Source organism: Chelon labrosus, assembly GCF_963514085.1.
Source record: "Chelon labrosus genome assembly, chromosome: 15".
NCBI classification, from domain to species: Eukaryota; Metazoa; Chordata; class Actinopteri; order Mugiliformes; family Mugilidae; genus Chelon; species Chelon labrosus.
In genome coordinates this window covers 764,085-786,362 of record NC_140348.1, presented here as the reverse complement: position 1 = coordinate 786,362, position 22,278 = coordinate 764,085, and the positions used below count along the sequence as shown (strand labels likewise).

The 22,278-nt window shown below is 42.4% G+C and overlaps 1 protein-coding gene across 3 annotated transcripts in view; it reads left to right on the top strand.

Annotated features, from left to right (window-relative positions):
• The window catches only part of rasgrp3 (RAS guanyl releasing protein 3 (calcium and DAG-regulated)), a 46,160-nt gene that overhangs the window by 12,635 nt on the left and 11,247 nt on the right, over positions 1-22,278 (top strand). For 2 of the 3 annotated variants that reach the window (XR_014699482.1, XM_084561601.1), the window contains exons 1-4: positions 13,492-13,954; positions 15,529-15,660; positions 16,773-16,920; positions 17,782-17,955. Coding sequence is in view for 2 of the 3 variants with exons in the window: in XM_084561601.1 (XP_084417727.1) it covers positions 13,863-13,954; positions 15,529-15,660; positions 16,773-16,920; positions 17,782-17,955 (546 nt within the window). In the remaining variant the exon portion in view is untranslated. Of the gene's footprint in view, positions 1-11,880; positions 12,020-12,782; positions 12,886-13,491; positions 13,955-15,528; positions 15,661-16,772; positions 16,921-17,781; positions 17,956-22,278 lie in introns of those variants that run through there. The other variant, XM_084561602.1, reaches the window with a different exon arrangement.

The following is a 22,278-nucleotide window of genomic DNA, read 5'->3' as shown; positions in this document are numbered from 1 at the left end:
GCAAAGCATTACTTTTTACTGTGTTTTTATGTGTGACGCCATAGACTACTCGACATCAACTCGATTTTCTTCACATATTAGAAGAGAGTAGAGAACATGTGCATCGTCCCTCAGCAGCCTAGGCCTATTGCAGCATAACTAAGGGATGGTTCAGTCCAGCCTTAATTATAAGCTTTATCAAAAAGGAAACTCTTAAGCCTAACCTTAAAAGTGGAGAGGGTGTCTGCCTCCAAACTGGGATCTGGTTCCACAGGAGAGGAGCCTGATAGCTTAAAGCTCAACCTCCCATTCTACTTTTTGAAATTCTAGGAACCACAAGTAGGCCTGCACTTAGAGATCGAAGTGATCTGTTGGGACGATATGGTACAATGAGGTCTTTAAGATATGATGGAGCTAGGCCTTTAAGGGCCTTGCATGTAAGGAGGAGGATTTTAAATAAACACAACTGCATCCAGTGAGGATCCTTGGGCAAGATCCTTAATGTATCAGGCCTACCTCAGGAACATGAGAGTACAGACAAATGATAGAGTCACACTGGCTCAGACGTCGCCCGGGTCAACAAGGTCCGCGTCAGGTGCTAGGGAACCAGGGCAACCTGATGAGAAATGGGCTACTGGAACAAGACATAGATGGACAAGGGTGGAAAACACAGAACTGTTGGAATGCTACTATACGAGCAACCCTAGAGAGAAGGGATACATGCAGCGAATGTGGGACCAATGGTCACTTCGAAACCCACAATCAAGGCTAACAACGAAACAGCTGTTAGCCCAGTGTTCCAACATCCGCAATCGAAAACTCCTATCACAACTAGAGATTGATGAGATACAACAACAATGCTACGGCAAGGGGGCGCCAGGACGACAGGTCAGCGGGGGGATGCCACCATCACCCCCATAATCAGAGATTGGGTACCAAGCCCCAACAGATACCAGCCTCAGTGCAAGAGCTGCTGACCTGAGAATGAAGATCATGGCACAATTAGAAACCTGGAACCCCTGACGAATACCGAAGCTGACTTGTAAAGTACCTTCAGAAGATCTACTAGTGGATGTGAATGCTGCACTAACAACAATTGCTACGGGAACCATCACTGAGACCAATAAGCTGATACACAGTACAGCAACAGTAATCCTAGAAATGCTTGGCTACAAGATGGGCTCAAACCATAACAGGCAGCATCCACCATGGAGAATACGGTTAGAGGCCAAGATACGGTACGAGATACGAGAAGTTAGCCAGCTAACAGAACTGCAGAAAGGCAACATGGTGAATAGGAAGTACAGGAAGAACACTAAGCTCTCCATACCTCCATACCTGAAGCACTCGAAACTGCCAAACAGAGACTAACAGCGCTGGCCACCCGGTTGAAGAGATACACCAAGGAGGCAGAGGCCAGGAGAATAAACAAGCTGTTCTCCACTGAACCAGTCAAGGTGTATTCTCAGTGGCAGGGAGGAAATAACAACCGGTCAGACCCACCAAGAGCTGAGGTGGAAGAATACTGGAAGGGTATATGGGAAAAAGAGGCATCACACAACTCAGATGCCCAATGGCTAGTGGACCTAAGAGCAGACCACAGCATCCTCCCAGAACAAGAACCAGTAACCATCTCAATGGCAGACATCCAAGAAAGAGTGTCAAAGATGAAGAGCTGGACAGCACCAGGGCCCGATATGATCCATGCCTACTGGCTGAAGAAGCTAACAGCACTCCATGAGCGCCTAGCATCACAGATGAACCAGCTGCTAAGGGATGGGTCCCACCCAGAGTGGCTAACCCAGGGCAGGACAGTCCTAATCCTGAAGGACTCCCAGAAGGGGCCTATCCCATCCAACTACCGGCCAATAAACTGTCTCTTTGCTGTTCTCTTCTCTTCTCTCTTTGCTGTTCTCTTCTCTCTTTCTTCTGTCTGTACCCGGCTGGCCTTAGGCAGATGGGTCCCTCCATATGAGCTGGGTTCTGCTCAAGGTTTCTTCCTGTTAAAAGGGAGTTTTTCCTTGCCACCGTTGCCTTCAGGCTTGCTCTGGGGGTTTCAGGCCGGGTCTTTGTAAAGCGTCTTGAGACGATTTGTATTGTTATTGACGCTATATAAATAAAAAATTGAATTGAATTGAACATGGAAGGCCCTGTCAGGCATCATTGAGGCTAAGATGAGTAAGCACGTAGCTCAATACATGAGCAGGACTCAGAAGGGAATTGGTAGCAACACCAGAGGAGCCAAGCACCAGTTACTGGTCGATAGAACAGTCGCCCGAGACTGTAAGAGCAGACAGACCAACCTGTGCACCGCCTGGATCGACTACAAGAAAGCTTACGACTCAATGCCACACACGGATACTGGAATGTCTGGAACTGTATAAGATCAACAGGAACCTAAGGGCCTTCATCCAGAACTCGATGGGAATGTGGAAGACAACCCTAGAGACCAACTCAAAGCCAATTGCCCAAGTCAACATCAAATGCGGCATATACCAAGGAGATGCACTATCACCACTGCTGTTCTGCATAGGCCTGAATCCCCTCAGTCAGATCATCACAAAGAGTGGTTACGGGTACCAGTTCCGAAGTGGAGCAACAATTAGCCACCTGCTCTACATGGATGACATCAAGCTGTACGCCAGGAATGAGAGAGAAATCGACTCACTGATCCACACCACCAGGATCTACAGCAACGACATAGGGATGTCATTCGGATTGGACAAGTGTGGCTGGATGGTCTCAAAGAGAGGCAAGATGATCAGAACTGAAGGGGTCAACCTACCAGAGGGCAACATAGGTGATATCCAAGACAGCTACAAGTACCTTGGTATCCCACAGGCTAATGGAAACCGTGAGGAAGCTGCAAGGAAGTCAACCACAATCAAATACCTCCAGAGAGTGAGGCAGGTCCTGAAAAGTCAGCTAAATGGCAGGAACAAGATCCAAGCCATCAACATGTATGCAATACCAGTCATCAGATACCCCGCTGGGATCATAAGCTGGCCAAAGGAGGAGACAGAAGCCACAGACATCAAGACAAGAAAGCTCCTCACCATGCACGGAGGGTTTCACCCCAAATCCAGCACCCTGAGACTATACACTAAGCGGAAAGAGGGAGGCCGAGGACTAGTGAGCATCAAGGCCACTATCCAGGATGAAACATCAAAAATCCAAGAGTACATCAGAAAGATGACCACAAAGGACGAACTGCTAAGTGAATGTCTCAGGCAACTGAAATCCGAGAAGAGTGCAGAGGAAGAGGAGCAGATCACCTGGAGGGACAAGCCCCTACACAGCACGTACCACCGCCAAATTGAAGAAGTGGCTGATATCCAGAAGACCTACCAATGGCTGGAAAAGGCTGGACTCAGAGACAGCACAGAGGCACTGATCATGGCAGCACAAGAACAGGCCCTAGGAACAAGAGCCATAGAGGCCAAGATCTACAAAAGTAGATCAGATCCCAGGTGCAGACTATGCAAAGATGCCCCTGAGTCAGTCCAGCACATAATAGCAGGGTGTAAGATGCTAGCCGGGTTAGCGTACATGCAGCGACACAACCAAGTGCCTGGAATAGTGTACAGGAACATCTGTACCCAGTATGGAATAGAAGTACCCAAATCCCAATGGGCCGCACCACAGAAGGTGGCTGAGAACAACAGGGCCAAGGTGCTGTGGGACTTCAGCTTCCAGACTGACAAACAGGTCCTGGCTAACCAACCGGACATAGTGGTGGTAGACAAAGAGCAGAAGAAGGCGGTGGTGATAGATGTGGCGATACCAGCAGACGCCCACTCTGCCCCCTGAAATACATGTAACTATGGTTACTGGATTTTCTTGTCTTCATATTCCGCAAAACAGAACTGCCAATTACCAGAGTTGGTTCTCAGCAGGTGTGTCGCTAAGTGGGGAAAATCAGTTTGACACTTGAAGGAGTTGGTGGTGATCCATGGATTGGGTAGGACTATGCTTCCGTCGTACTGTCACACAGCCGCCCTGGTTTAGGTTCCACATGCCTTGTGCGCAGTGTGATTGACTGATGCATGAATGTGGCACTGATGATTCATGAGATACACATGTTTGAATCTTTAACTTGTAGAGGGGTTATATCAGGTTATATTGCCCAAATATATAGATATGACAGAAATGTATCAGAGGGTAAGTCAAACACTACACAGTTTTGGGGGATGCTTTCTCACGCCGGAGCACAGTCCATCAGACTCATCAGTTACTCACTGTCAACAATGCTTTGATTCATTCAACTGTGTACACACACACAAACACACACAATTGCTAATGTTGAGGCCAGTGTTTTGCCTCACTACCACAGTCATGCAGAATGCTCAGCCTTTAACAAGGTCCAAACTTCCAGAAGCACCAACTCCCATAGTGCACTGCTAATCCTCATTCATCTATTGTGGGCTACAATACAGTCGTCCCTCGCCACTTCACGGTTCACTTTTCGCAGACTCGCTACTTCGCGGGTTTTTAATTCATACATATCTAATGTTATATCGCGAGAATTTAGATATATCGCGGGAAAATACGGTCATTATTTTTTTTTATTTTAATATATTTATTATTTTAATTGTTTCTGCGGCAAAATAAGCATTTTCTTTCCTAAAAATTTAAAAAAGTACAAAATAAAAATATCCAACAAAGGTTCAAAGTAAAAAATTAAAAATTAAAAATCAATTAAAACACATATTAAAAGAAAAAAAATATTACAGGTCGATGTTTGGTGTAAAGGTGTAATAACGAAGAGACAGGAGTCATTAGCTTCACTGCTACTTTTAAGGTAAGTGAATCACAAAAACCAAGACAAAAACATCGACAAAGCGCAAAGCAGACTGGGAAACTGCGTGGCTTTACGTCAAGTGCACTACTACCGAACAACCAATAGGTGGTACTATAATACCATCCATAACAGTAGACAGGTAATGGCCGCTTGTGTTAGAGCTTGTAAATGAATATATGAATTTTTACACACTAATTGCTTTAATTATTTTTGCAGTAAAATAAGAATTTTCTATCCAAAAAAAAAATAAAAAACACTAATCGGTTAAAACACGTATTAAATGAAAAAAATAAAAAATACTACTACGTAGAGTACATTTGCAGTTTAAAATACATATTCATTCATTCATTAATTTTCTATACCCGTTTAGTCCTGTTAAGGGTCACGGGGGTCTGCTGGAGCCTATCCCAGCTGTCATCGGGCGAGAGGCAGGGGTACACCCTGGACAGGTCGCCAGTCCATCGCAGGGCCACACACAGAGACAGACAACCATTCACACTCACACGCACACCTACGGCCAATTTAGAATCACCAATTAACCTAACCAGCATGTCTTTGGATGGTGGGAGGAAGCCGGAGTACCTGGAGAGAACCCACGCAGACACAGGGAGAACATGCAAACTCCACACAGAAAGGGCAGCCGGCCCATGGATTCGAACCGGTGACCTTCTTGCGGTGACCTTCTTGCTGTGAGGCATCAGTGCTAACCACTTTTCCACTGTGCCGCCCTAAAATACATATACAACAGTATAATTAATAAAAATAAATATAAAACAATATAAATAATAAAATAAATATATGGTCGCTACTTCGCGGACTCTCACTTTTTCGCGGGGGGTCTGGAACGTAAACCCCGCGATATACGAGGGAACAGTACAGAAATTCTAAAAAAACAAACCTGTACATATCTGCTTATATGACCATATCATTTATTTGCAATAATTTTTTCGACTATTTTAGAAATAAAGGAAAGTTTAACAGTTGAGACACCTCGGTCAAAAGTATGGGCGTTAAGAGGAAGTTTACCGTGAATGTGCTCCATCTTGCCATCCGCATGATGTGATACACAATCCTAACAATGATCTGACAGAATTTCACTAATCTACAGTTGCATATGATGCTGCAAATGTACACTTAAGTTAATGGGCTCACATGCAGAACACAGGGATTAGTAATGATTAGAATTGTTTATTGTAAATAAAGAAGCTGGAGTGAAGGGAAATAACTGTTTTGGAATGAGCAGGCAGAAAACTTAGGTCAGAAAATGCTTGGATGTGATGCTGTCAGGGAGTGTGGCACAGAGGGCGATACAGGTTAATGATGGAGCATACTATCAGTTAATTGCTAGTATTAGACTAAAAATGTATGTAAACCATGTGGGATATCAAGCCCTATTTGTATCTGTACCCGGCTGGTCTTAGGCAGATGGGTCCCTCCATATGAGCTGGGTTCTGCTCAAGGTTTCTTCCTGTTAAAAGGGAGTTTTTCCTTGCCACCGTCGACTTCAGGCTTGCTCTGGGGGTTTCAGGCTGGGTTTTGTAAAGCGTCTTGAGACGATTTATATTGTTATTGACGCTATATAAATAAAATTGAATTGAAAAATTGAATTGAATATGTAAAAATAACTTCTGCTTGCTTCCAAAATACTGCACAGAAAAAACTAAATGGCTACACTTAAAATTAAAAGTTCAGAAAACCCACGCAGGCACAGTGAGAACATGCAAGCTTCACACATTAAGGCCTTGGTCGGCTAATGGGTTCGGACGCAGAACCCTTCTCGCTGTGAGGTGACAGTGCTAACCACTGCAGCACCATTGAAAACATATAAATAAAATATAACGTCATTGATCTTGTTTTGCTCAAACTGACTGGAAGTTGCAAATTAAGTATTAAATAATGTAATGTGTTATGCCGGAGTATATTATTCAATGATTACTCAAAATGTCTGCTTTGAGGACAGTCTTAAACTTTTCTACTACAACATCCACAGAAAAAGCAGGTAGTAATATCACTCTTCAGTTTCTTTTATCTCATCATTTGGTGGCTTGCAAGTTTATTGTTTTAGTGTCAGTCTCTCATCAGACAACAGTGTTTCTAGCAGCAGACAACTGTTTTCAGTGAAACCCACTGCATGTTGCCTGCAGCACCAAATACCGGACAGTTCAGTATCAGAATCAGAATACTTTATTAATACTTCAAGGAAATTGTCTTGTTGCTGTTGCTCCCATAAAGTGACAGTTGCAAGGTGACAGAGCAAACACAAATAGAATAAAAAAGTAATATAAAATATATAAAAAATAGAAGTAAGATGCATGAAAAGTAAATGAAAAAATATTGCACAAGTATCACAGTATACAGAGGTAAAAGGTTGCAAATAAATTAAAAGTGTCTGAAGTGTTAAGAGGGTTAAGAGTGACCATCACTCAGCGTGAGGAGTTATAAAGTTTGATGACTACGGGGACCAACCTTTGGCCCCTGTTTCAGTCTCCAAAACTAATGCAATGCATTTCTAGATTTTCTTCATGAGGATATGCAAATAATATTCAGAATGTATATTATAGCAGAACGCTATATAACCCAAGATATATATTCACCAGCAATCACATACCATGGTATTAAGCAATTAATTTATGTTTTATTAGGAACAAGTGTGAGTGTTCCCTCCCTCTCCTCTCATGTTCTCCCTTTCTTCTTTTATGTTCTCTCTCTCTTCTCTCCTGTTTTCTCCCTCATCTTCTCCATGCTCTCCTTTGTCCTGACTCCTGGGCTTAACACAGTGTTAATATTCCTGAACATGGAAGTGTTGAAATATTTTATGTAAACTTAGAACAAATCTCTACAGCCTTGAATGAGGAAACATTCCTTTCCTTTGTTGTTCTTTAATTTGCCTTTTGTTAATTATTTCACATATTCTGTTGTTCTAATCTGTTTTAACTAATCTTTCATCCAAGCCTTCATCGTACCCTATATTATTATTTTATGCCTCTTATTATTTAAGATTTGAATAGCTTTATTGCATTCCATTGTCTTCATTTCTATTCTTCACTGATCCTACATCCTACTGCAGAGTCATCAGAAAACTTCTGAAGGTGGCAGGACTCTGTCTGGTAGTTGAAGTCTATGGTGTAGATGGTGAACGTATAAGGACAGAGGCTTGTGTCAATGCTGATATATGTCAATTGAATGCACAAATGAGAAAATATCTGTTACAATAAAATTAAATAAATAAATAAAATATATTGCTGCTTCAAACTCAAACGACAGAATTACACTGCTACAATAACTTGGAAGGCAGTTCAGTAATTGGTAAGGTTGAAAAATGTCAACACACAAGTGTCCTTGTTGTGGGTTAGACTATTACTATTGTGATTACAAATATCCTTGCTGTGTATATGAATGTAACTGTGGCTTGCTGACACATTACGGCTGTGGGTTAAAATCACCAAGTTAATAACATCCAATGTGCAAGTATAAACACCATCATTTTGGATAAAAAGTCTAGTCATAGGTAGAAACAACCTTGTTGTGGAAAGAAACTTCTGTTTATATTGACTTTGTTGCTGGATACATTTATCCTGCTGTTTTTATTTACACATTTATTATTTTGTTGGTGGTCTGCTGAACTACCACCCCTATTTTAGCAGAATAACACCTGATGCTGCAGTGGGAGATTCAGACAAAACTTTGTCTTGAGAGGTATCATAAGCAGGTTACAGAATTATCCATTCAGGTAGGAGTGGATAACTCAGAATCAGAATCAGAATCAGAATCAACTTTATTGCCAAGCATGTTGTACATACAAGGAATTTGCTTTGGTCATACAGAATAGACCGTGGCTACCATTTTATCGGAGCCATTTTAGGAAGATTGGGGTCAGAAAAGGTGAGAAAAACAAGAGGAGAGAGGAGGAGAAAAAAGCAGCTCCCAGACTACACTCCTCATGGGGAGTACAGTGTGTGACCAGGAAAAAACCTCAGCAACATAAGCACATATAAACACACTTTACAACATAATAAGTCAAAACATTTTGCACCAGGGGAGGGGAAAGGGGGGTGGAGGTGTTCCAGCGTAGACAGGCATCTCCCGGCCACAGCCAACTGCGGCGCAGCCATGGGACCCCGCCTATTTCACTGGAGGGGTAAAGCTGCGAAGGCGTGGGATTGGGGCTAGGGAGGTGTATTGCATATGTGTGTGTGTGTGTGTGTGAGTGTCCTTGTGTGCACATAAGCCTGGAGAGTTGCTTAGTCTAGCCTCCAGTCAGTGCCTCAGTTCGCAGGATGTCATCGCGATAACACAGCAAGTTGCCGTGGAGACGTCCCTGATTGGGTCCCAGACGAAGTCAAAAATCGCAGGTGTTTGTGAAGAAAGGGAGCAGGGATGGGACAGAGCGTCTCACTGCAGCAATCTCCTGGGGGGTTTGTTCAAGCAGCGGCCATGGCCAAGGCCGGCTTGCTCCGGAATGCAGATTAGAATATGATTGTTTGGGTTAGGTCGAGTATTCGCATTTCAATAGACACGATCTACTCTGTTTGTCCATTCTGGTCACCAAGGTCGTTCATTCGCCTTTGCAGAGCCGAAAGCTTCTCCAAGATGTTTCCCATGTTGCGGTTAATGACCACAGTCAGAGCATGAACAGCTTCCAAGGTGGTGTCCATCTTGCGGCTAATAGTCACAATAAGTCTCTCCACGGTGTTATCCATGTTGCGATCTATAGCCACAGCCAGTGTGCTCATAGCTCTCTCCACAGTCTGAGCGCTAACAACTTTGCACCCTCCATCAATTAATTCGGGCAGCATCGTTGGGCTTTTGACTGCTGGCACCGACATCTGATTTTTCCGATACACCAGGAAAATGCCTAATCCAATCAGCAGAAATCCTGTTATCATGGTTCCAAATAAGTAAACATCCTCTACGTCCTCTACGGAAAGGATCGCCAGGCACACGACCCTCCACTTCTCCCAGGAGTCCATCGTGTATCCAGCAGAAAACGTTCCGTCAGGGCAGGCAGGTTCCCCCGAACCAATGCTTCTCGTCGAGAAGATTCTGTCAATTGCGTTGAGAGACCAGTTGATCAATTCCATGATTTAGACTTTAGAGATCAATGCAGGAAGAGGCTCTTAAAGTTTGAGACAAGACAAGACGAGACGAGAGAGGCAAAGCAGGAAAGATAAGTGAGGGAGAGAGAGGGAGAGATGCGACCGCCTTCGTTGAGACTATACACAGTGATGACTGGACAGGTTGATGAGGCTTGGATCACAGCTGAGGGAAAGGGAGATGGAGAGAGGAACACATGGCTAATAACATGCTATACAATAGCAGACCTTATTGTACCATATCATCCCAGCAGATCACTTCGGTCTGAAAGTGCAGGCCTACTTGTGGTTCCTAGAATTTCAAAAAGTAGAATGGGAGGTAGAGCTTTCAGCTATCAGGCTCCTCTCCTGTGGAACCAGCTCCCAGTTTGGGTTCGGGAGGCAGACACTCTCTCTATTTTTAAGGTCAGGCTTAAGACTTTCCTTTTTGATCAGGCTTATAGTTAGGGCTGGACTAAACCATCCCTTAGTTATGCTGCTATAGGTCTAGGCTGCTGGGGGACGATGCACCAAACACATGTCCTCCTTCTTTCTTCTCTCTCCTCTCTCGCATCCTCCACTTTCTTTTCTCTGGCACAGAGCTCTTGCCCTCTAATTTCCTATCTACTACTAGTCATACAATTCTGTGCTATTACTATGTAGAATGTTTACTGCTGTGTGTGTCCCCCCCCCCCCCCCCCCCCCCCCCCTCTTCTTGTGAGTATCCCTGGCCTGGAGTTGTGCGTTTCCTGTAGAGCTCCATACTACATCTGTTGTCGTGGTCTCATCAGCCTGCCCAGTCTTCATGGAATCCTGCAGTTTTCCACTCCTACCTGAATGAACAATTCTCCAACCTGCCTATGATTCCTCTTACATTTCAAACTGTCATGTAACATCATCAGTTTGTATCATAAGATTCCACATGTACACTTTAGTCAGATATGTGTATCTATGACAGATGTATGTTTATCTTGCTGTTCTCTTCTCTTCTCTCTTTGCTGTTCTCTTCTCTCTTTCTTCTGTCTGTACCCGGCTGGCCTTAGGCAGATGGGTCCCTCCATATGAGCTGGGTTCTGCTCGAGGTTTCTTCCTGTTAAAAGGGAGTTTTTCCTTGCCACCGTTGCCTTCAGGCTTGCTCTGGGGGTTTCAGGCCGGGTTTTTGTAAAGCGTCTTGAGACGATTTGTATTGTTATTGACGCTATATAAATAAAATTGAATTGAATTGAATTGAATAGCAGCACACAAATCCGAGAGAGAATACATTAGAGAATAAATTAGAGGAGAGGGGCTCAGTGCATCATGGGAAGTCCCCCACCAGCCTAGACCTAAGCAGCATAATTTAAGAATGGTACAGGGTCCCCTGATCCAGCCCTGACTATAAGTTAGTTACAAGTTATAATATGAATGCTGATACATTTAATACTATATAAACAGTATATTTTGTTCCGCAGCTAGAACTCCTCCTGCTTCCTAGTGTAACTGTCATATTCATGTAGTTTGATTTGGTAAAGAAATGTTTCAACAGCCATTCCTCTATGATTTGTTAGAAATATGAAAAATGTTTTAAACAGTTTTATGATTTGCTATGCAAATACAACAGTACAACTGACTGACTGCAATCACTTGTTTTACTAAAATCTGTGTGTGTGCTTGTGTGAGTGAATGGGTAGATGTGTCTGTAACTGTAAAGCACTTTGAGTACTGATAGGTAGAAATGTGCTATATTAAAGAAACAAGACCATTTACCATATTCACTTTATCTTTGCTCACAGGTGTAGAGGCACCACAGGCATGGTGCATCTGTGTTAACGCTAAAATCTGTCTGAAGTGTGCCTCATTGCCTGTTTCATACGGGTTAGAAATTCTTTGAGGTTGCATAAGTTTACCCAAAGGATCTATGAACAAGTGTCGAAACAAATAACTATAATGCACAAAATTTCTCATGCCACATGATCTGAAAATTATTTTGTGTTAAGATCACTTTTTTTATTCCTAGCTTACAAAATGTGCTGACTCATCTTCTCACAGGAATACCCTGATTGGTCCTGAGCTGTGAGCAGGAAGTGTGGACGTTTATCCTCCCTCCAGCTTGGCATCATGGGATCATCCACACTGGGAAAGGCAGCATCTCTTGATGCTCTCTTAAATGAATGCATTCATGCATTTGGTGAGTGACACGGGCCTCTAAGGTGTCAGGTACAGAGTTTAGTCAGTTGTAATGTCAATCAATCGGGCCTCTAAGGTGTCAGGTACAGAGTTTAGTCAGTTGTAATGTCAATCAATCATTAATATAAACTAATATAGCAACTGTAGTTAGCCTCTAAATGTTCTTTTGCCTGAGATCCACTCTTGTGGAGAAGCTCTGTGTCAAACTTTAGTTTTTATAGTTTAGCTTATCTCATCCTTGCAAATTGCATATTTTACATAAATGAGATAACTAATTTACGATTAACCAACAGTATTTTTACCCTGGATCTGCTTGACTATAGAAGAATGCCCATCCTTCACCCATACAGACGTATTCACTTAAACAATAAGTATTAATAATAAATAATTAATGCTGAGTTTTTCTTTGTCTATGTCTCTACAACAAGTAAATAAATAAATAAACAAAATCAGCTATTCATTATTTTCTTATATCCAACCTTAGAAGACATTAACATTTAAAACATCTGTAGGACTATTTTCTGCTACGGATTAATCCACATTTGGCACTCCAGTCCCCTAATTCACAATCCAGTGTGAATTAGGGGCAGTAGGACAGTGTATGTTAGTCTAAATCAAAACAAACTACTCATGACAATGAAGTACCATGCAAACCCATCTGGTTAAACGATTAGAGCTATCCTCTGAGATATTTAAGTCAGAAAATTACACAATTTCGGGTTTAACATACTGACATTCTGTGACTCACTCACTTCTCTTTACAGATGACAATGGGGAGCTGCAGGCCACCCTGCTTCCTCGCACCCTGCTGCTGATGCATCGCTGGTATGTGACATCCTCTGAACTAGCAGGAAAACTACTGATTATATATCCCATCTACAGATGACTCAACTACTGCTGATACACATCAGGCATTACTGCAGGCTGTTGTATTTCATCTGGTTGAAGGCATGTATACTGAATATAACACTGAAAACTGACTGAAAACTGCCACTCACTTCACTGGAAGTCATATTCTATCCTTTATTTTTCATTTCTTTTCAGTAATAGCTGCTAATGTTCTCCTTCATTTTAGTGAACGCCTCTCCTTCAACTTTCTTCTTGTTGAGCCAATGTGTACAAATGTAAAATGGCCAGTAATCCAAACCTCAATCAGTGTCTTTGGAAGTGCTCAGTAAGTCTGTTGATAAATCTAAAAACCCTAAAACTGTTGTACTGCTGCAGTTCAGCTTCCTTTATCTTTACCTCCTGGAAACTCATAAATCCTCTCCAACAGTCTCCAACACAATCCTGTGTGCCCACTGCCCACTGCACTGCACAGTAAACATTCAGTGTATTATGGGAGTTTATGGTAAAGTTTAACTTAAAGATTTTCAAGTGTAATACAAGTTGTAGCAATTTGCGCCCAGGATGACCAAAGGATAGCAGAATTCTTAGTGGCGTTATGTTGAGCAAGAATTACAGTGTCTGAGATGTCTGGGTTAATTCATGCATATTTAAGAGCTTGACTGACAAGCATAGGAGGAATTTTAATTCTACTTTAATTCTAAATTAATTCTACTGTGGATTTCACTCTGGATTTCACACCCAGTGTTGTCACTGTCAGAGAAAATGTTACAAATCATGCAATGCATTACCACTCATTGTAATTTTAAGAACTTTTAGTAACACCAAATCTTGAACCATTGTTTAGAAAAAGATAGTCCATACCTTTACAATGTCAGGTGGGGCGCAGTGGGTGCTGCGTTATCAGTCACTTAAACATTCATTAACAATCCATCATATGAGCTGGTTTATTATACAGTACAGTCTATTTTGATTATGGTTTGTAAAATTGTATAATCATGGAAAAAGTCCTTAACTTAATCCTCACATACCGTGGCTGTAAAGGTGACAACTGCCAGAGAACCAGACTGAAGATATGTTATTTAATGAGGTAAGCTAGAACACATGCATTCTTCCACCCCAACACGTTGTTCACACTGGATTATTAGCCTCTGAGAAAACAGAATCTATCTTGACCTATTCTCACCTTTATTCCACACTTTATTGTGTGTTTAATGTAGATACTTTGTACTACTATACTATGTATTTGAACCTCATTCAAACCATTCATTAATACTGTATTTGAAGGATCATATTTGAAGGACTGGTCTAGGTTGAGTGAAATCCTACAATCCCATGCTATAAATTTGTTTTGGACTGTCAGGAACTTCCTTTACCACTACCAACAATATATAGATGTATCAGTCACATGTCACAAAGGGCCCTATCTAGATCAGCGGAAAGTTTCTTGGAGCTAAACTGAAACGACCTCCCTTGCACATTACACTACCAAGTTTGGACACACCCTCTCATTTAATGTTTTTTCTTTATTTTCATGATTATTTACATCGTATATTCTCACTGAAGACATCAAAACTATGAATAAACACATATAGAATTGTGTAGTAAACAAAACAAGTGTGAAATAACTCCAAATATGATTCATATTTTAGATTTTTCAAAATAGCCACCCTTTTCTACGTCGCACAAAGACACAGCGGTTCGAACCAAAGATCTCAAATTTGGACTCATCAGACCAAAGCACAGATTTCCACTGGTCGAATGTAAATTCTTTGTGTTTCTTGGTCCAAACTAATCTCTTCTGCTTGTTGCTTTTCCTTAGTAGTGGTTTTCTAGCAGCTATTTGACCATAAAGGCCTGATTGGCGCAGACTCCTCTGAAGAGTTGATGTAGAGATGTGTCTGCTACTAGAACTCTGAGTGCGATTTATCTGGGCTCTAATCTGCGGTGCTGTTAACTTTTGATTTATGAGGTTGGTGACTTGGATGAATTTATTCTCAGCAGCAGAGGTGACTCTTGGTCTTCCTTTCCTGGGGCGGTCCTCATATGAGCCAGTGTTGTCGTAGCGCTTGATGGTTTTTGCAACTGCACTTGGGGTGCAGTTTTTCGGACTGACTTACCTTCAGTTCTTAAAGTAATGATGGACTGTCGTTTCTCTTTACTTAGCCAATTGGTTCTTGCCATAATATGAATTCTAACAGTTGTCAAATAGAGCTGTCAGCTGTGTACCAACCTGACTTCTGCACAACACAACTGATGGTCCCAACCCCATTAAGAAGACAAGAAATTCCACAAATGAACCCTGACAAGGCACACCTGTGAAGTGAAAACCATTTCAGGTGATTACATCATGAAGCTCATTGAGAGAAGTCCAAGGGTTTGCAGCACTGTTAACAAAGCAAAGGGTGGTTACTTTGAGGACTCTAAAATATGAATAATATTTGGAGTTATTTCACACCTTTTTGTTTACTACAGAATTCCATATGTGTTCATTCATAGTTTTGATGTCTTCAGTGATAATCTACAATGTAAAGAGTCATGAAAATAAAGAAAAACCATTAGATGAGACGGTGTGTCCAAACTTTTGACTGGTAGCGTGTATCGCAAATTTTCCAGTGTCACGCTGTTTGCTGCATGATTGTATTCCTAAATGTGTGCATTCAGGTACTGGATAGTGACATTCCCTGCTGAGTTTAACCTGGACTTGGGTCTGATCAGGATAATAGAAGAGTTCAGACATGTTGCCGCTCAGCTCGGATCTGAGGAGCATTTCAAACTCATCGACATCTCCACAATGTAAGACATCCCACACATCAAAAACAGTTAGAGAAACTACAGGTCTTTGTAGGTAGAAGTAGAAATTTTGTATTCGTAACTTAAATTTACAAACATCTACCCAAATCCTTCCTTGTGAATATTTCCTGATTGTAGAAAGCGGATGTAGAGCTTATTTTGAATGGCATAGACTGATTTTTGTGAAAGATGAATCTGAGTTTAGTTTGTAAGGAAATTACAGTACGACATAGAGTCAAACTGACACCTTCACACAGCTTGTTTTGGCCAACCAGCTGTCCAGACCTCTTCATAATAAGCAATAATAATGCATTTACTGATTTATTGATTGCTTTTTAAGATTATGCATAAACTGCTTTCTAGGTAAAAGATAGGGTTAGGGTTAACTAACCCTAGGAATCAGAAAAGCCTGCCCAGCTGGACACCTATTTTGGGAATGTACAACTCTGACAATGCTTTGTGATCTCTTTAAAGATTTATCATATATTTGCTCTAAAAGAAATTAACCCAACCCAAGTGCAGCTTCTACCAAGAGTATGATGGTTGCACAAAAATTTAATCTCTATAACTAATAACTAATATCATTAATAAAAAAAAAGACGTACTGCATTATTTTTAAGCATTATGTTGCCTTAAAATTATAACAGTGTGTAGAAGTTTCCTTTTCACCTGTGTGGCTAAATGGGCCTATCATTCTCAGAAGGTGGCACAGGTTAGCAACATTAGTTAATAGCTGCTCCTACTGATCATAATTCAAATAAAAAGCAGAACATCTAGCCATACGGCACATTTTGTATGAAAAGTGAAATGAAAATGTATATCTGCTACTATACATTGTTGGGCAACCTGATAGCATTATATTTTAGTAACTTAACAAAAGGAAATTGACTCTGAAGTGTGTTGTGGAGATTTAAGCATGGTATCTGAGTGAGTTTCACTTCATGAAAAGGAATCCCACTTCCAGTTTAACCATAATCAAACTCATCATCCTGGAGTACTAAAAGGAATTTCCGGTAAAAAACAAAAAACAAAACAGAAATGAAAATCTACACATTTAGCTGTTGCTGAAACTACTCTGCAGTTGTTATTCTCTTAGCGATTTGTTGTTCTTGCAGTCCGTCGTATGACTGGATGCGCAAGTTGACCCAGCGGAAGAAACAGGCCAAGAAAGGCAAGGCATCACTGCTGTTTGACCACCTGGAGCCATTGGAACTAGCTGAGCATCTCACCTTCTTGGAGTTCAAGTCTATCAGGAGGATATCAGTATGTCCTATTGACTCTTTGCTGGACTTCTGATTGGTCTGCTGAACACCAACCAGGCTCCTATCCTTTGTCAAGTCACAACTTCCTATGCTACTGTTGTTGGGATAGACCAGTGGTTCTCAATTATTTTCTGTCAAGCCCCCCTTAGGGAACAGACATTTTCTCAAGTTAAAGTTGAATTTATGAGAAATTAGATATTTGTTCATTTCATCAAACTTGATTTTGGTTGATGCAGCCTTACTTATCCCGTGAAGTAATGTTAGGCTAATATACTGTACTTATTATGTTGACCTTACAAGACTCTGGCTAGTACCGTACTTGGAATTGTGTGAACTGTGCACAACTGAAATGATCTTACAAAAGCTCCCCAAGGATGAAGTTTTGATGTGAGGTCAGCTGACCTCTTGATACAATTCCCCGTTTCTGATTTATTAGGAATATGAGCAAAAAACTCAACATTCCATGCATTATTGAAACTGTAATAAAACCATGAACTGATTAAATAAATTGCTGTGTAATGCAGTGATGGAGAAAGGTGTTGCTTTGATTCATAGATGTATCTGAATTTTCCTACACATCTCCGGAGACATAGATAGAAAAAAGATTTGTAAACAAGATATCAAAATCTAACAGGGAACTGTTTACAGAGCACATTAATGTTGGCAATGGGATCTTTTTTTTAAATTTGGCATATACCATCATGCTCAGCAAAATCTCCCTTTTTTCACTTGTTCATGATTGGTGAGAATTGTCATGTCAGACTAATGGGAACTTTTGAACTTATAAGACATGTAGGCTCCTGAAGATCAGGTTAAAAATTGACAGCTGCACATACGATTTAAAATTCTTTTTCATCCACAGTTTACTGATTACCGGAGCTATGTGATCCATGGCTGCCTTGTGGACAACCCAACTCTAGAGCGCTCCATTGCACTGTTCAATGGGGTCTCGCAGTGGGTGCAGCTGATGGTACTCAGCAAGTTGACACCTCAGACGCGAGCAGAGGTCATCACCAAATACATCCATGTGGCTCAGGTGAGGAGGAGCTACATCCATGTAGAAGCCCTTCAGTGCTTTAGATTTAGACAAAACAGAAGTCAAATGTCTACTACTGTCTTTATCTAACACTGTCAAAAATACATTTTACTTTGACAGCTTCCAGCTCCATGATCAGTCAAAAATAGTCTGTTCTCTACACAAATACAACAGTGAAATCCCAAACTAGCTAACATCATTGATTTTATTTTATTTTTTTTAGACAGTCATTTGTGTACATATTGTTGCCATTAAATGTCCTTATATTTGGCAAGTTGTTCTGGTGTACCATATAACTGATACTACAGGATATTTTTGTATTATCATACAGCTGTTCCACTCTCTAAGTGACCAAATGATTGCTCATGAATCATCTTGCATCACAGGCTTTACATATTCAAGGATTCAAGGATTCTTTATTATCATTTCAACACATGTTGGTACATGGGATGGAACGAAATTTGTTTCTCTGGTCCCGATTCAAGCCATAAGTAAAAAGTATAAATATAGAATAAAATTAGCTAACTAAATATAGTACAAAAATGGCAAAAAGTGTATAAATATCGGCAGTATATAAACTGTCAGCACTGTAATAACTGGAGATTAACTAAATGAATGACACTAATATCCAGTCCTGTACCATTGAGGTAGTGTGCAAGTGGAGTTAAAGTGTCATTGTGCAAAAACAACTGCAATCTGTGCAGTCTCACAGCCTCCGGGAAGAAGCTGTTCTTCATTCTGGTGGTCCTGCTCTTAATGCTCCGTAGCCTCCTGCCTGAAGGGAGAGGGATGAACAGTACATGTGCGGGGTGGGTCTTTACTGATGCAGGTGGCCCTTTTCCTGCATCTGGAGGTGTAAATGTCCATAGTGGTGGATAGACTGCATCCCACAGTATTCTGTGCAGCTTTCACCACCCTTTGCAGAGCCTTCTTCTCTGCTTCAGAGCAGCTGCCATGCCACACAGTGATGCAGGAGCACAGGACGCTCTCCACCACACACCTGTAGAATGCTGTCAGGGCTGAGCTCCCCAGTCCAGCGCGCCTCAGCCTCCTGAGAAAATAGAGGCGCTGGTGTGCCTTCCTAATCAAGCAGGAAGTGTTTGTGCTCCAGGTGAGGTCGTCAGTGATGTGGACGCCCAGATACCTGTAGCTGGAGACCACTTCCACCGCTGTCCGCTGTGATGTGCAGGGGAGGGGAGAGGTGTCTGCCCCCTCTGAAGTCCACGATCATCTCCTTGGTCTTCTTCACGTTGATGCAGAGGTTGTTTTCTCTGCACCAACCCTCCAGGTGTTCTACCTCCTTCCTGTAGTCGGACTCGTCGTTGTTAGCGATGCGTCCAACCACAGCTGTATCGTCCGCAAACTTCACAATCAGACAGCTCGGATTTATCGCTGAGCAGTCATGTGTGAGCAGGGTGAACAGGAGGGGGCTCAGCAAACAGCCCTGGGGGGAGCTGGTGCTGAGGGTGATGGAGGAGGAGGAGGAGGAGGAGGAGACATCGTGGATCCTCACAGACTGCGGTCTGTCGGTTAAGAAGTCTTGGACCCAGTTGCAAAGGGTGGAGCTCAGTCCGAGTGTTGTCAGTTTATGTACCAGGGTCTGTGGTATGATGGTGTTAAAGGCTGATGTGATATCCACAAAGAGCATGCGAACATAAGAGTCCTCTGGGTCCTCAAAGCGGGCGTAGAATCTGTTGAGAGCATCGGGTAGAGAGGGGTCCCTGGGGCATTGTGCATCTCTGGTGTTATAGTCTGTGATGCACTTTATGCCCCTCCACATACTCTGTGGATCGTTGGATGTGAAGTGCCCCTTGATCCTCTGGGCGTATGCAGCCTTGGCCCTCTTCACTCCTGCAGTCAGCTGTCTTCTAGCTGCCCTGAGTGCCAGTCTGTCACCAGACCTGAACCCAGCATCCCTGGTTTTTAGCAGAGACCGGACCTCTGCATTCAGCCAGGGTTTCTGGTTCGGGTAGCATGTTACTGTCCTGGTGGTTGTGACATCCTCTGCACACTTGTTGATGTAGTTGAGGACAGCAGATGTATAGTCCTCTAGATCCACCTCTCCCTCACAGACAGCTGCTTCTCTGAAGATCTGCCAGTCTGTGCGGTGGAAACAGTCCTGCAGTACGGGGACAGCATCACTGTCTGGGCCACACGTGATGGTCCTCTGCGTTGGTGTGTGGCGTCTGAGCAGGGGACGGTAGGCAGGGACCAGCATGATGGAAATGTGGTCAGAGAAGCCGAGGTGGGGGTGGGGGACGGCTCTGTATGCGTCTTTTTTGTTGGTGTAAACACGGTCCAGTGTGTTATTTCCCCGTGTCGGTATGGTGACATGCTGATAGAACTTAGGCAGTGTGTCTGTTAGGTTTACATGGTTGAAATTCCTCGAAATCATGTAAAAAGCCTCCGGGTGCTTGTTCTGGAGCGAGCTGATGTTATTGTGGTGCTCCTTTAGCGCATCGTTAGCATTAGCACCCGACGGGATGTAAACAGCCATAATAAACACCGCCGTAAACTCACGAGGCAGATAATGTGGCCGGCATTTCACAGTCATATGCTCTATCGCCTCGGAGCAGTGGCTGTTCATCACAGTACAGTTCATGCACCAACCTTTATTCACATAGACGCATAATCCGCTCCCGCGGGCTTTCCCCGACAGCTGGTTGTGGTCCGCACGAAAGAGAAGCCGGCTGTTGATCTGGAAGGCTTGGTCCGGCATGTTGTCGTTCAGCCAGGTTTCCGTCAGACAAAGCACCGCACAGTTCCTCATCTCTCGGGAAACCTCCAGCCTCAGTCAAAGTAGGTCCATCTTGTTGTCCAGGGAGCGGACATTGGACAGGAACAGGGACGGGATCGGTGGTCTCCCAGTGTTAGCCTTTAGCCTAGCTAGCAGTCCGCCCTGTTTGCCCCTCTTCTGCTTCCGCGCACACCGCTTCCTCTTGCCCTCTGTCCGGCGTGATCTGCTACGCCAGCCCGGTGGCCTCAGGAGCTGCAGTCTGCCCAGCAAGGCTCTGAGTCCAAGCGCTGCTACTGTTCCGCTGTTGTTGTAGTTGTTCGTTGTTATTGTTGTGCTCGTGGCCGAACCATCCCTTAAATTAATAAGTTTGGTTCGGTTGTACCTTACACGCTTGTTTACACAAGCAAAACGGGTAGAGTCGGCCTCAGGACCAACTAAAAAAGTATTAAAAGGAGGCTTGACCCTTGGAGCATGAGAAGCCGCTGCGCTATTGCACGCCGCCATCTTACATTTTCTCAGCCTTCGTCCCTCATGATTATCAGTTGGAGGACGCAGATGAGCGGAACAATCAGCATGTTGACATTCAAGCAGATGAAATTTCTTGGCACTGTCCAGAGAGAAAGTAACCTGGAAGCCAGCCAAAATTCCTCCACCCACAACTTTTTTCTGGTGAAAAGTTGGTCTGGAACCCCTCTGTTGAGAATTGGTTATTCTCCTGAAAAGATCTGTCAGGCCAGTCAAATTTGGGTCAGGCTTTATGCAGTGATGGTGATTATCAAGGGTTAAATTTGTTTGTTAATAGCAAAATTACTTTGGTTGTCTGGTTATCCAGTTGCATGCAGTGGTAGTTTTTACTTTGTATTGAGTGTTTTTAGACAGAAGAATTGAGTCTAGCTACACTAGGCTACACAGAAATCACTCTGGCCTACTTGAAGTGCCTGTATTTGTTCATATGCAGTTAAACTAGTGCAGAACCTGCATTTGTGATCTCAATAGAACAAATAGTATGATATGTGTTTGATAAACGTAGGATAAAAATCAGATGCTGAAGTCACAATTACAAGACAAATATCTTTTAAACAGACAACGTACTGTCTCCTTGACAGTATGTATAGTGATGCTATAGTGACAACAATTTATCTTCAAATATCTTAGACTCAGGCTTAGATAAACTTTATTGGTCCACAAGGGAAAGTTCTTGGTCACAGTAGTTTAGTTGCACATAAAAAACTAAAACAAACAAAAAAAACACTACAAGTAAATAAAGTTTAAATAAAATAAAAAAGTAAAATCTAGTAAAATAAAATAAAAAATGTAAGCAAAAGAATGTACAGAATTAGCATATGAACAAATGTACAAGAAATAGAGATGGAAGAATATATATTATATACATGATAGTAAGGTGCAACAGTGTCCATTAACATGAATAACATGGAATTATCTGTTAGAAGGGTGAGTTGTTGTACAGCTTGACTGAGAATGGTATGAATGACATCCTGTAGCGTTCAGTGTGGGAGCAGAGCTGGATCAATCTGTTAGAGAATGACCTCCGCTGCCCCTCTATTGTCTGGTGTAGTGGATGTGAC